The 12405-nt window shown below is 46.2% G+C and overlaps 1 protein-coding gene across 2 annotated transcripts in view; it reads left to right on the top strand.

Annotated features, from left to right (window-relative positions):
• The window catches only part of TTC39A (tetratricopeptide repeat domain 39A), a 38123-nt gene extending 30390 nt beyond the window's left edge, over positions 1-7733 (top strand). For both annotated transcript variants that reach the window (XM_069477936.1, XM_069477935.1), the window contains exons 14-18: positions 1531-1651; positions 4421-4532; positions 4955-5069; positions 6416-6532; positions 7328-7733. In XM_069477936.1, the coding sequence (XP_069334037.1) occupies positions 1531-1651; positions 4421-4532; positions 4955-5069; positions 6416-6532; positions 7328-7451 (589 nt within the window). In that variant the 3' untranslated portion in view covers positions 7452-7733. The remainder of the gene's footprint in view (positions 1-1530; positions 1652-4420; positions 4533-4954; positions 5070-6415; positions 6533-7327) is intronic.
• Positions 7734-12405: the final 4672 nt, after the last annotated feature.

Raw genomic sequence — 12405 nt, 5'->3', positions numbered from 1 at the left:
GACCAGCCAGGCCACTCTTACTGCGGGCGCCAAGGAGGGGGATGGTGGGGTGGTCATCTCCCCGGCTCCGAGCTCCCTGCCCCTGCCCCAGGATTGCCCCATGTGCTTGTCTTCCCCTCCCATCACCACCCCATGCTGCTGCAGCTGCCGGTTAGAGCCCTTTGAATCTGTTCAGAGGTTTTCTTTCCCAGAAGTGGTTTTGTCAACATCCTCTACCACTGAGTCTCTTTCATCTGTTCAGTAGGACAGATGTGAACTCTGAGGTCCGGAGAGGGGAAGGTCCTTCATTCTGCTGAGTGAACCAGATACACTCAGAGAAGCACAGCAGAGAGCCCAAGAGTTAGACTCAAACAAGCGGGACTAAACTGAGCCTCTGCCATTTCTTTGCTATGTCACCTGGGACAATTTCAGCAACTATAAAACAGGAATAACAACCTTCACCTAGCAGGATTGTTTTGTGAATCAACTAGTTAATATATTTAAAGAGCCTGGCATAGGACCTGGAACTTAGTAAGCTGCTCGCCAAGCACCAAGCGGTGGCTGTTTTCATTCTTATCTGTACCACTGTGTTTACCTCCTGCAAAAGGTCATTAGAGCACAGCTCAGCCTTGACAGGCTGAGGAGGGAGTCTAGAGCTTTCCTCCCGTCAAGGCGAGGTTGGCCCCAATTTGCAGACCTGGAAGTGGGTGTCATATGAGCGTCATAGGCTCCTGCTGTCACACTAATAGGGCATTTATCACTTATGGAGTTCCTGCTACTACAGTGAACTCCATGTCCCCATCTCATATAACTCTTCCAGAAAGCCTTGTGAGGGAGGGTGGGTGTCATCTCCAGTTTAAAGATGAGGAAGATGAGGCCCAGAGAGGTTCCACAGTGAGTAAGCAGTGTGTGGGGACCTCACACCTACATCCAGCTATTTCCTGAGCCTAAATGGCTCAGGCCTGAGGTCATAGCCACACCTGGTGACTGTGGCAGAAATCAGAGGAGGGTGGGATGGAGTTGGGTGGGTGAGGTCCCAGATTTGGAGGCTCACCCAGCTGCATTCCATATATTTTGCTCTGCCCTTGGAAACAGCTGAGAAGGCCACAACTCAGGAGGTAAGAGTTAATTAAGGGTTTGAGCTGTTTGGTGTTGGATAGGTCCCACCCATTTTCTGGGTGTTAGTCTCCCCTGTGAAAATGGGATTAGATTTCCATAGGGCTCTTCCCAGAAATAGGGCCTGGGAGTGGAAGAGAGAAGTGGAAGTAGGAGGCAGAGCAGGCCTAGGAACATTTAGGTGCACTCTCACCTCTGCCAGCTGGTGTGGAAGAGCCCCTTGTCCATCCACAGGAAGTGGCCAGGTCTTGAGCAGGGCCTGTGAAATAAGACCATAGACACGGGCTGTTTCAGACCTATGAGGCTCTTTAGGGTCCAACACTGTCATCATACAGGTGGGGAAACAGGCCCAGAGAAGGGCCAAGCAGAGGCTGGGTAGGATGGGGACCCTCAGTCCTCTCTTGCTTTTTCTCATCCTCTCCATCTCTTTTGCAGAGCTGTGCCAGGCCTGAAACTCAAGATTGCTGGGAAATCTCTGCCCACAGAGAAGTTTGCCATCCGGAAGTCCAGACGCTACCTCTCCCCCAACCCGATCTCATTGCCAATCCCTGCTCTGGTGGGTAGGAAGGTCTGGACTGGTCCTGCCTTCTGGTTTAGGATTTTGGGGATTAGCTGAGAGCCACTGAAGTGGATGAGGAGAAAGGCCTTCATGCCTTGGGCCTGGAGAGGGTTTTACAATTTACCTGGGCCCTGGGGAGGAGGAACACAGATGAGTCTGACTCAGCCCCTGCCCCTTAGAAAGTGATGGTCCAGGGCCCTCGTGGCTCACACCTGTAATTCCAGCATTTTGGGAGGCCAGGGTGGGAGGATCTCTTGAGGCCAGAAGTTTGAGACCAGCCTGGGCAACATAGCAAGACCCTATCTCTAAAAAAAAAAAAAAAATTTTTTTTTTTTTAATTAGCCGGAAGTGGTGGCCTATAGTTCCAGCTGCTTGGGAGGCTGAGGCAGGAGGATCGCTTAAGCCCAAGAGTTCAAGGCTGCAGTGAGCTATGATGGTGCCACTGTACTCTAGCAGCATGGGCCACAGAATGAGACCCTGTCTCTAAAAAAGACAAAAGAAAGAAAGTGAAAGTGATGGTCCATTGAGTGTGGGGGTGGAAAGGAGACAGGTGAGCAGCTGCAGATACCAGGAGGCAGCAAGAGCAGCCCTCCTGGACAGCCCCATGCCCCTGTGCCCAGACGGGGTACCACCTGGCTGTCTGCGTTTCCAGCCAGTCTGCTTCAGTGTTTATACGAGGCAGATGATTATAACTGTTGTTTACACTGTCCCCTTCATGTGACCAACCTTTTCATGTTATATTCAACTCTGAACTAACAGTAAGTAATAGCCAACATTGCTCCTGGGCACTTGCTATATTGCCTATTGCCTCCTTTGGACCTCTCCTCAACCTTCTGAGTAGGGGCTGGTGGTGTCTCCAGTTTACAGGTGAGGCTAGCAAGGCCTAATAGATAAGTAGAAAGTTTAAAAAAGCACTGTCCAGGTCACGCAGCTAGTGAGTTGGAGTCAGAATTTGAACTCAGCAGTTTGGCTTCAGAACCCATACTCCAAGCCATTATTATGATGCTGAAATTTCATGCATGATTTGAGCAGGCATCAGATAACATTCCAGTTTGTTAAGAGTCCTTGTTATTCAAATAGTAAAGCAGCCAGAAAAGCGGAAGCTTTGCTTCAGAGACCTTTTTCTGATCCCGGCTCTACCATTCACTAATTGTGTAGCCTTAGATAGGTTCCATCTTCCCTTAATGCAAAATGGGGATAATAATACATATTTTTCCCATTTCATAGAACAGTTATGAGAATCAACTAAGAAAATATGTTAAACACTTTATAAATTGAAAAGTTCGTATTTGTATAGAATTTTATTTAGAGCTTATATCCTGAATATTTCTAAACAAATTTTAAAATATTTTATAGTAAAGCTATCACTACCAAATGGAGAAGGAGGATATTTTAAGAAGGGCAGGCAAGTAACTATACTAAAAATTTAGGGGAGAATTTCCCAAACTGTAATCTGCAAAATACTGTTTATGCATAAAGTGATTTCTGTGATTAGTACGTTTGGGAAAGACTGGCCTAAACAAAGTTTACACACTGTAGACTTTCTTGGAGCCCTTATATGCTAATCTGCGTGGTGAGTCTCCAAGAAGCTCAAAGATGAGGTTCTTTTCTACCTTGTTTGGCCACAGAACCCTTTTTTTAAAAAATGAAACATTTGCTAACTCGGGACCACAGAACAATTTGAGAAATACTGTTCTAAATTTAAATTTCCTTCCTAAAACATAATAATAAGAACCTCAACAATAATGTATTTCTAGAACTTTATACAAAGCACTTTCATATCCATTACTTGGTTTGATAGTTTAGGAAATGCTAATTTAACACATTAACTACCTTGTGAGTTATATTTAACTGATGCTAGTTTGGGGCCCGGGGCCTCATGAAGCAAAACCCCACAGTTGGTCTGTGAAAACCTTGTTGATGTTCTTAGTGTTACAATTAATATTGACATTTTAATTCTAAAAACATGGATTGCATTGCATATAACTCATACACAGAAAACAATAAAAAATAACAAATTAGAAAGGATCATTTTGTTTTAATAAAACACTGTGGCCCCAGGGAAATTTTTTTTTTCCTAGTGTGGCAGTCAATGTGTTAAGCTAACAGGGTTACTATGAATGAAAATTTAATTTAGTATTCTGAACTTCCTGGCAGTCCAGACAAAAAAAAGGAATCAGGGTATGTTTTATGGTTTTCATGATGATAACTCAAGTCTAAAGGAAATGGAATATGAGTTGTCATTTTTGAGCCCATTGTTTTGGGGGAATAGGAGAGAAGATGACATAGTCTTAAACTCTGTTGTCCTGAAGTGCTTAAGTAAATTATGGTTCCTCCAATATGGCAGGAGGCCCTGCCAGCTGGAGACGGAGAAGAGCTTCCTGGAAAGCGTGGGGCATGGCCTGGTCTTTGAAGGATGGAAAAAAATTGCACACAGAGAGACTGGGAAAAAGGGCATAATAGTACCTAGGGAAGCGACAAGCAGAAAAGTAGCTGGAAAGTATTGGTAGCTATAAACAGAACAGTGAAGACATTGATCCATCTGAAATCCTCACTGGGGTAAGGCAAGAGCTCAGCAATAAGTGACGAGGTCCCTCCATAATCTCCTTGAGCCCGTAGCTTTACACGCTGGGCTGAGACTTGTCATGGATAAGAGCTAGAAGGGCCTTTAGTGATCCCCTGATCTGAGCTGCCCATTTTACAGATGGGAAAACTGAGGCCCCATTGGGAAAGAGACCTAGGACTGACTTGCTCCCCTGCCCTCAGGAAATGATGTACATCTGGAATGGCTACGCTGTGATTGGGAAGCAGCAGGAACTCACAGACGGGATCCTTGAGATTATCACCAAAGCTGAAGAGATGCTGGAAAAAGGCCCAGGTGACTACACTCAGGCCCTGGAACCTGCCAGGCTAGGTCAGGTCTTCACAGTTGAAGGTTCCCTTTGCCAAAATGTCCTTCCTCCCTTCTCTACCCTGTACTTTGTCCTTTCTCTACCCTGAGTTGTCCTCAACTGTCCTTTGTCTTTCTAGACGGAGCTCCAATGTCAGCTCCTCCAAGCAGCTAGCCCTTGTCCCCTAGGTAGGGTCAAAGCTTCCTTTGGGCTCCCACAGCTCCTGGGCTTCCTTCGGTCATTGTCTCAGTCTCTGCCTTTCCTTCTCCAATGTGAGCCCCCTGAGAATAGGGACCATGTCTGATTTACCTGTGTCCCCTGGGCCCAGCACAGAGTAGAGGCTCCGTGCATATTGGTTGCAGAAATGAGCAAGCCTGTCTGTCTTCTTCCCTCACATCTCTATTTTCAGAGAATGAGTACTCAGTGGATGACGAGTGCTTGGTGAAATTGCTGAAAGGCCTGTGCCTGAAATACCTGGGCCGTGTCCAGGAGGCGGAGGAGAATTTCAGGATCATCTCTGCCAAGTAAGTGCCTCTGCGGCTGCTCCTGCTGGGCCCGGGTCTCCTGGGTGGAATTGTCGGTGCTTCTCCATCCTCACGCCCACTGCAGTGGCGGACCTGTGCCAGCCCCGTTCACCACACATGTACCTGTCCACTCTGTGCCAGGACCTGGGCTGGGCACAAGGGGCACAGATAACTCAGAGCCAGCCCCCAGGGCCACCAAACTGCCTGACTACAGGAGCCCACCCATGTTGTTTCCAGTGAACACTGCCCCCAGAGTGTGTGCCTCAGCGGCTGTGCCCTGCCCTTGGGAGGGCACGTGCTACAGAGGCTGGCTACGGGCGGCTCCGCCTAGGATGATCAGGGCTGTGCTAGAGGAAGGCCGAGAGGACAGTAGGTGCCCTGAGGAGGGACCTAAACAAAATGGGAGGTACTAGGAAAGGCTTTTCAGAGCCAACATTTAAATTGGGAAGTTTATCAAGCAGAGAAAGCAGGGGGTGGAGCAGGTACAGCACGTGCAAATGCCTGGATGTAGGAGAGACTCCCGAGGTTGGGGTGATGGTGATTAGACCCTTCCCTGCCTGGGCTGAAGATGAAATGAGGAGGACCAGACTGAGAAGGGCCTAGATGTTTTGTTCACAAGGCTAAACTTTATCCTGCAGACAGGAGAGAACCAGGAAGGAAACCAGGCAGGGCAGACTTGGGTGGTTTTTTTTTTGTATAGGGTTTTGCTCTGTTGCCCAGGCTGCAGTGCGGTGGTATGATCATAGCTCACTAGAACCTCAAATTCCTGAGCTCCAGTGATCCTCCTGCCTCAGCCTCCCGGGTAGCAGGGACATGGGTGCACACCACCACACCCTGCTAATTTTTTTTTTTTTTTTTTAGAGACTGGGTCTCGTTATGTTGCCCAGGATAGTCTTGAACTCCTGGGCTCAAATGGTCTTCCCACCTCGGCCTCCCAAACTGCTGGGATCACACGTGTGAGCCATTGTGCCCAGTCAGACATGGGTTTTAAAAAGATGTCTCTGGGGCAGCATGGAGGGCAGGTCAGAAGGGGCCAGATCAGAGAAAGGAGATTTTCCAGTTTAATAAACCATTCAACATGGAGAAAAGTGGGGTTGGGGCTTAGGCGAGGGTGGGCTAAGGACATGACAGGAGCCATAGGCTGTCAGGGAATTGGGGCCCAGGATACAAGACTGGAAGATTCTTCCATGGATCCCAGCCTTTCTAGTGCTAGGTAGTGGGAACCTTCCAAAATTGAAATTCAGATCAGGAAATCCTCACATGAAGTTTGGGGAAGGCTCAGGAGGAGGAACTGAAGGACGTCTCAAGGGCAAAGCCTGTGAGCCACGTCCTCCTCTGTTCTGCAGTGAAAAGAAGATTAAATATGACCACTACTTGATCCCAAATGCCCTGCTGGAGCTGGCCCTGCTGTTTATGGAGCAAGGCAGAAACGAAGAGGCCATCAAACTCCTGGAATCTGCCAAGTAAGGCTTGGGGAGCCTTAATCTGTCCTTTGCTCCTCTGAGCTCAGCTCAGGAGCTGGCTGGGGACAGAAGCCGAGGCAGCAGTGAGTGGCAAGGGCAGTATGGCCGTCCAGAGAGTGGACCCACATCCTTGGGAACTTGGCTCGCACCTGGCATAGGAAGGCTTCCTCTTCATCTACAAATGAGCAGTTAGAATCTGAGGCAGGAAGTGAGTTGCCCAGGGTCACATCACAAACGAGCTGCACTGCTGGTTTGACGACCCAGGTCTCCTGTCTTCCAGTCTCAGGATCTGTCTCCCAAAACCACCCATTCAAGCTTTGGTCCTCAACAGGACCAAGAGTGGTATCGGGGGGCATGATACCAGGGGTGAGGGGCTACAAACTCTTTCTGTTAAGGTTAATCCTCCCATTGGGTGGGGCTAAACTTTTTTTTCTTTTGAGGCAGGGTCTTATCCTGTTGCCCTGCCTAGAGTGCAGTGGTGTCATGATAGCTCACTGGAACCTTAAACTCCTGAGCTCAAGCGATGGTCCTGCCTCAGCCTCCCAAGTAGCTGGGACTACAGGCGTACAGTACACCACCACTCCCAGCTAATTTTGAAAATTTTTTTTTTTAAAGAAATGAGGTCTTGCTATATTGCCCAGGCTGGTCTTGAGTTCCTGGTCTCAAGCAATCCTCCCAGGCCACTCAACTCTTTCTTTGGACATGGCAGAGGGTGGGTCTCACACTGCTCAAACTGAAGAAAAAGACTTCTGGGAGCAAGCAGCCTCACATCTCTGATTCTCTGCTCACTTCCAGGCAAAACTACAAGAATTATTCCATGGAGTCAAGGACACATTTTCGAATCCAGGCAGCCACACTCCAAGCCAGATCTTCCCTAGAGAATGGCAACAGATCCATGGTCTCATCAGTGTCCTTGTAGCTTTGTGCAGCATCCCAGGCTGGAAGACAAACTGAGACAGCTGGATAGAGCTCCCAGAAACATTTCAAAAGATCCTCTCCCCCTGCCCTGCCCTGCCTTTGGGGTCCACCGGTGCTCCCGTGGGATGGCACAACATGGGTACCCATGCAGAAGCCAAGCCGGCATTTTCATCAGTGCGGCCAAGGGCCTTTGCCAAGGGCAGAGCAGGTGGAGCCCTCTGCCTGCCCTATCACACATACGGGTACTTGTTTTTCACTGTGATGTTTAAGAGAATGTATGAACAGTTTACATTTTCCTTAGAAATACATTGATGGGATCATAGTTGGCTTAAAAAAAAAAAACAAAAAAAAAACCAACTCCAACCAACCACCTGTAAATCTTTGTTTTCACCCATCACGATCTGGAGATAATCTCTTCATATGAAGCCAAAGGGCAAATTGCTTTTCAAACTTCAGCAAGTTCCCAGCTTCTCGGACTGGAAGGACCTTCCTTTCAGCAGACCTGGGCAATGCCCAGGAGAGTCTGAGCCTCAGGCTTTGATGCTTCTGGGGGTTGGGCACCAAAGATGCGAGGATGCGCACAGACACCCACCACCATACTTCTCACACTTCATTTCACACCCTTTGTAACTTCCCAATTTAAAAATCTAGCTTGTGTGAGATAAAATTTGAGCCTATCTGTAGAAAAATCAGTCTCCACCAGTAGGGACTGTGGATGCCAAGGCTTGACGGAGGAGCTGTGTGGCCCTTTCTGTGCCAAAGCCAGGCACTGTGGGGGGCAAGGGGGAGGTTCTCAGAAACCAGTCTGCGTCCTTGCTGTATGCCAAACTGAAACCACTGGGAATAATTTATGAAACATAAAAATCTTTTGTACTTTGCTCCAAGGTACATTCATTTACTGACAGCATTTTTCTTAGAAATAGAGGGGTTATTCTTGGCCTGTTGTATATGTGTTAGATTTTTCAGTTAAGAGAAAAGAGATATTTAAATTATAAAATTTATACACTTAAGAGATCATGCAACATTTATTTCGGTAAAATATGTGTTGCTTGAATTCTTGGGTAAGGCAAAAAGTCTTGATCAGAAGCCACATGGCCCGTGAATGGTTTCATTTAGAGAACATAGTGTTTTAAACATTTTTGAGGCTGGTTGCAATGGCTCATGCCTATAATCCCAGCATATTGGGAGGCCGAGTGGGAGTGGAGTTCAAGGTTGCAGTGAGCTGTGATAGCGCCACTGGGTGACAGAGCAAAACCCTGTCTCAAAAATAAACATTTTTGAATCAGTTACCAACATTTACAAATGGGGAGATTTCACAAATGAATCTGGTCTCTGGCCTCTAATTGAAAAAAAAAAAAGTGGCAACATTTAGCCTCATTCCCACAAGACAACAATCAGCTGGAGCTAAGTAGAATTTATTTTAAACACTTATATTACCCTAAAAGCATCTGAATTTGCAACCTCTGGGACTGTTAAAGTGAGAAGGCAAGTTCAGGGACCAAAACCAAGTTTTACCATTCACATTCTAATTTCAGCACACTACAACTTAACCATTTGCCTGGAAGGAAAATCAGGTACACAGTAAAAAATATACATCTGTGAAAATGCGGCTCCCCAAATGCATGAATGCAATGTCTAGAAGAGATAAACTACAGTCAGCTTTTCCAGTCTCCCAGCATTGCTGTATTCACCACTTATGAGCATCTGCCAGGACCTGGGTTAACATATTAAAACACAGTCAACCAGGCCCCTATGAATGATACTTAATGAAGTCATAGGTTTTAGGCAAAACATATTAGGAAAAAAAACAAAGCAAAAAAATCTCATCCAAGATCATCTTTTGCACTGAGTACTGTCGCAGTAGAAATGCTATGAAAAAAATCTCTCTCATTTTGTCAGAGCTAGACAAAAAAACACAAAAAAATGCTCTCCATAGAGAATAATTGCTTTACAAGCTCTCTCTTTTCCAAAGCCTGGATGAGTAGGACAGGGTGAGGGGGCGATTAGAGACAGGCTGTGGAAGGAGGGTGGGCTTTTGTGGCTTCCCCACATGTTAGAATGCTGCCTGCTGCTGTATCAAAGCAGCGTTGAACACAGGACACCAAACATATAATTTGGAAAATTTCAGTTTACAAAAAAAACCTCATCACAACATTCATTTCAGGTGCTTCTGCTTTCCACCTGCAACTTCTGAGATAATGTATCGAAAACATTTATGTGAAGGAGAGTAAACACATTGAGTTTCTAACACCGACATATCCTATGCAGGGACCTTTGAAAAATGAAAATCCCATCGTGGGTTTCTCAGTGTCTTGAGTCATTTCTGGTCATTGCTTCTCTAATAGTGCAGAACTTCCCAGCACATGTGCCCTGGAGAGGCAGCGGACCAGGTGGACAGTTTTGCCCTGGAAATATGGAGACCTGAATTCTAGTCCAGACTTTGCTGCTGATTTTCAGGTTGACCTTGACCAAGTCACAGATCCTCTAAAAATGAGCAGTTCGGACTGTATTAAGGCTCTTTCCTGTTCTCTACAGTTTCTGTTTCTGGGTTTTCATCTTCAAAATCAGGCAACAGATACACCTGCCTACCTTCCTGTCAAAGCCTTGTGTCCCCAAGCAGTCCAACCAGAAATAATAGGCTTCCTTAAACGGGGGCTCTACAGTAGCCTGGACACCCAGACAGCAAGTAATTCTCATTTAGACAAAGCGTAAATCCTGCACCACACAGACAAACTCAGTTGTTAGGGAAGTAGCAACTGTGTAACATAATCTGAACAGACCCTGGGCAACGGGCAGTCTACCTCAGCCTCTCACTGGTTAAAGGCCCTCAGACTGGCAGGGAGCCTTCCAGTAGCATGCGGGTCCCTATCAGCTCCCCCATATGTTGGCAGGTTTCCCTATTACTTATCTCATGAGTCAGAATGGGAGTGTTTCCAAGGCAGTTATCGTCATTCACAGCAAAAAGCCACGACCCAACATCAAAGCCAGGACCCTAAAAGGCCAACATCAACCCAAGATTTGGCTGCAGTCCAGCTGGGAGGTTCCAGCAACTGAAGAATGGCACTAGGAGGTTTGCAGAAAGCCCCAGCCTGCTGAGTGCTAGAAACATTCAACAAGGTAATCAAATCCAGACACTTTTCTCTGGGGTTACTCCCAAGTTCATTTCTTACAAGATGATTGGGAGTTAATAATAAATAGTCTTTTCCTTGTTTGCTTCCAATTTAAAGCCTAACAGAGTCCCTTTACAACAACCGTTTCCTTGTGTCCTTAGCTTCATCACACTAATTCAGTAATAAATGAGTTGTCCGGATTCTAAAATCCAAGCAGCAAATGGGAACTTCTTATGCCCACCCCAGATGTATCTTTCCAAAGTGCCTTTCCACTTGGGTTAGCACAGCTCCTTTGAAAGCTAGAGCAAAGCTCATTACTGACCAGTAGGGTAAGTCCACAAATAAGAAGCCTCATTTAGGGGCTTGAAAAATCCATTTCTAAAGCAATCTATGGCTGCTTCCACTGTATAAAGTCAACTGTTAAGTGATAAAATGTGCATAGAGCCCTGCGGGGAGGCACATAATTAATTACTGCGGGTTTGCTAAAAGTTGACATGTAAGTTTAATCAGAGACATTACAGCTAATACCTCACAAATGACTGGACTTGTTTTTTTCTTTGCCTTAACAAACACTTCAGAACATTAGACACCATATGCTCTGGGGAGAATAAAAGCGAATATTAAGTGCTCACTATCAACCAGTTGATAGTCTAAGCACTTTACATTTATGTAATCCTCATAACTACCCTGTGAAGTAGGGACTATTGTTGCCATTGTACAGATGAGAAAACTGAGACAAAGTTTAAATAACTTAGGCAAGTTCACACAGCCATTTTGCAGCAGAAAGATTTGGAGTCAGGCAGCTGAATTCTAAAGCCCATGCTTTGTTACATTGCTGGTCAAACCGTAAAAGTCACTTTAAAGCTGGACCTGACTTATACTGACTCTTGGGCCACTGCTAAGGATGGAAGCAATACTGGCTAATAACCACCGGAAATCCTTGGCTAGGAACACATGGAGCATGTTTGTGTGGCATTGTTCTGACGTGGAAAAAGCCAAAAGAAAAAACCCTTCAGCAACAGTACTTGCTCATAAAATCACTGAGGGATGATGGAGGAAAGGGCATGATCTAACCCCCCACTTGGACAGGAATAGTTCAGTCAACTACCCCAAGTCGGGAAGTGAAGGCCTCGGGCCTGGACTGAGGTTTGAGGGGTAGCAAACCATATGCTAGAAAAGGCTTAGTATGAGACAATGAGAAGTAGAAACATTGGCTAACTGGAAACATGATGCTACAGGCACTCAAAAACGTTTTTTAGTTTTAAGCACGAGTGCTTGGCTGAACATATCACACATGTGGGTCAAAGTGATCCATGGGTCATAAATTTGTCCCTCCTGAGCTGGAGTTGACTTTGTGCGGTTATCTCAGCAAAACAGGTTGTGAGCAAATTCATAGCGTAAGAAAAGCCTGGTTTACTAAAAATACCCAAGCTTATTTATTTTTTACGGACAAGGTCTTGCTCTGTTGCCCAGGCTGGAGTGTAGTGCATAGTAGTTCACTGCACCCTCCAACTCCAGGGCTCAAGTGATGCTCCCGCCTCAGCCTCCTGAGTAACTGGGACTACAGACGCGCACCACCACGCTTGGCCTCAAGTTTTAAGTTCTGTCAATTCCATGGGGTAGTGGATAAAAGCCCATACTGTATGCAACTTAGTTGAACTACTTCACCACTTCAAGAATCAGTTTACTCTCATGTAAAATGGGGCCTAATGCTGATTGCTTCACAGGGTTGCTGAAGATAAAAAGAAATCATGTAAATAAATAGCCTAGCACAGCCCCTAGTATACAGTACTAAGGAGGTAAATTTATTGGCCCACATATGCTGTGCAAAGGCAGTAGTGTTTG

This window comes from Eulemur rufifrons, chromosome 8 (genome assembly GCF_041146395.1).
Source record: "Eulemur rufifrons isolate Redbay chromosome 8, OSU_ERuf_1, whole genome shotgun sequence".
Lineage (NCBI taxonomy): Eukaryota > Metazoa > Chordata > Mammalia > Primates > Lemuridae > Eulemur > Eulemur rufifrons.
This window is presented reverse-complemented; position numbering and strand designations above follow the sequence as displayed.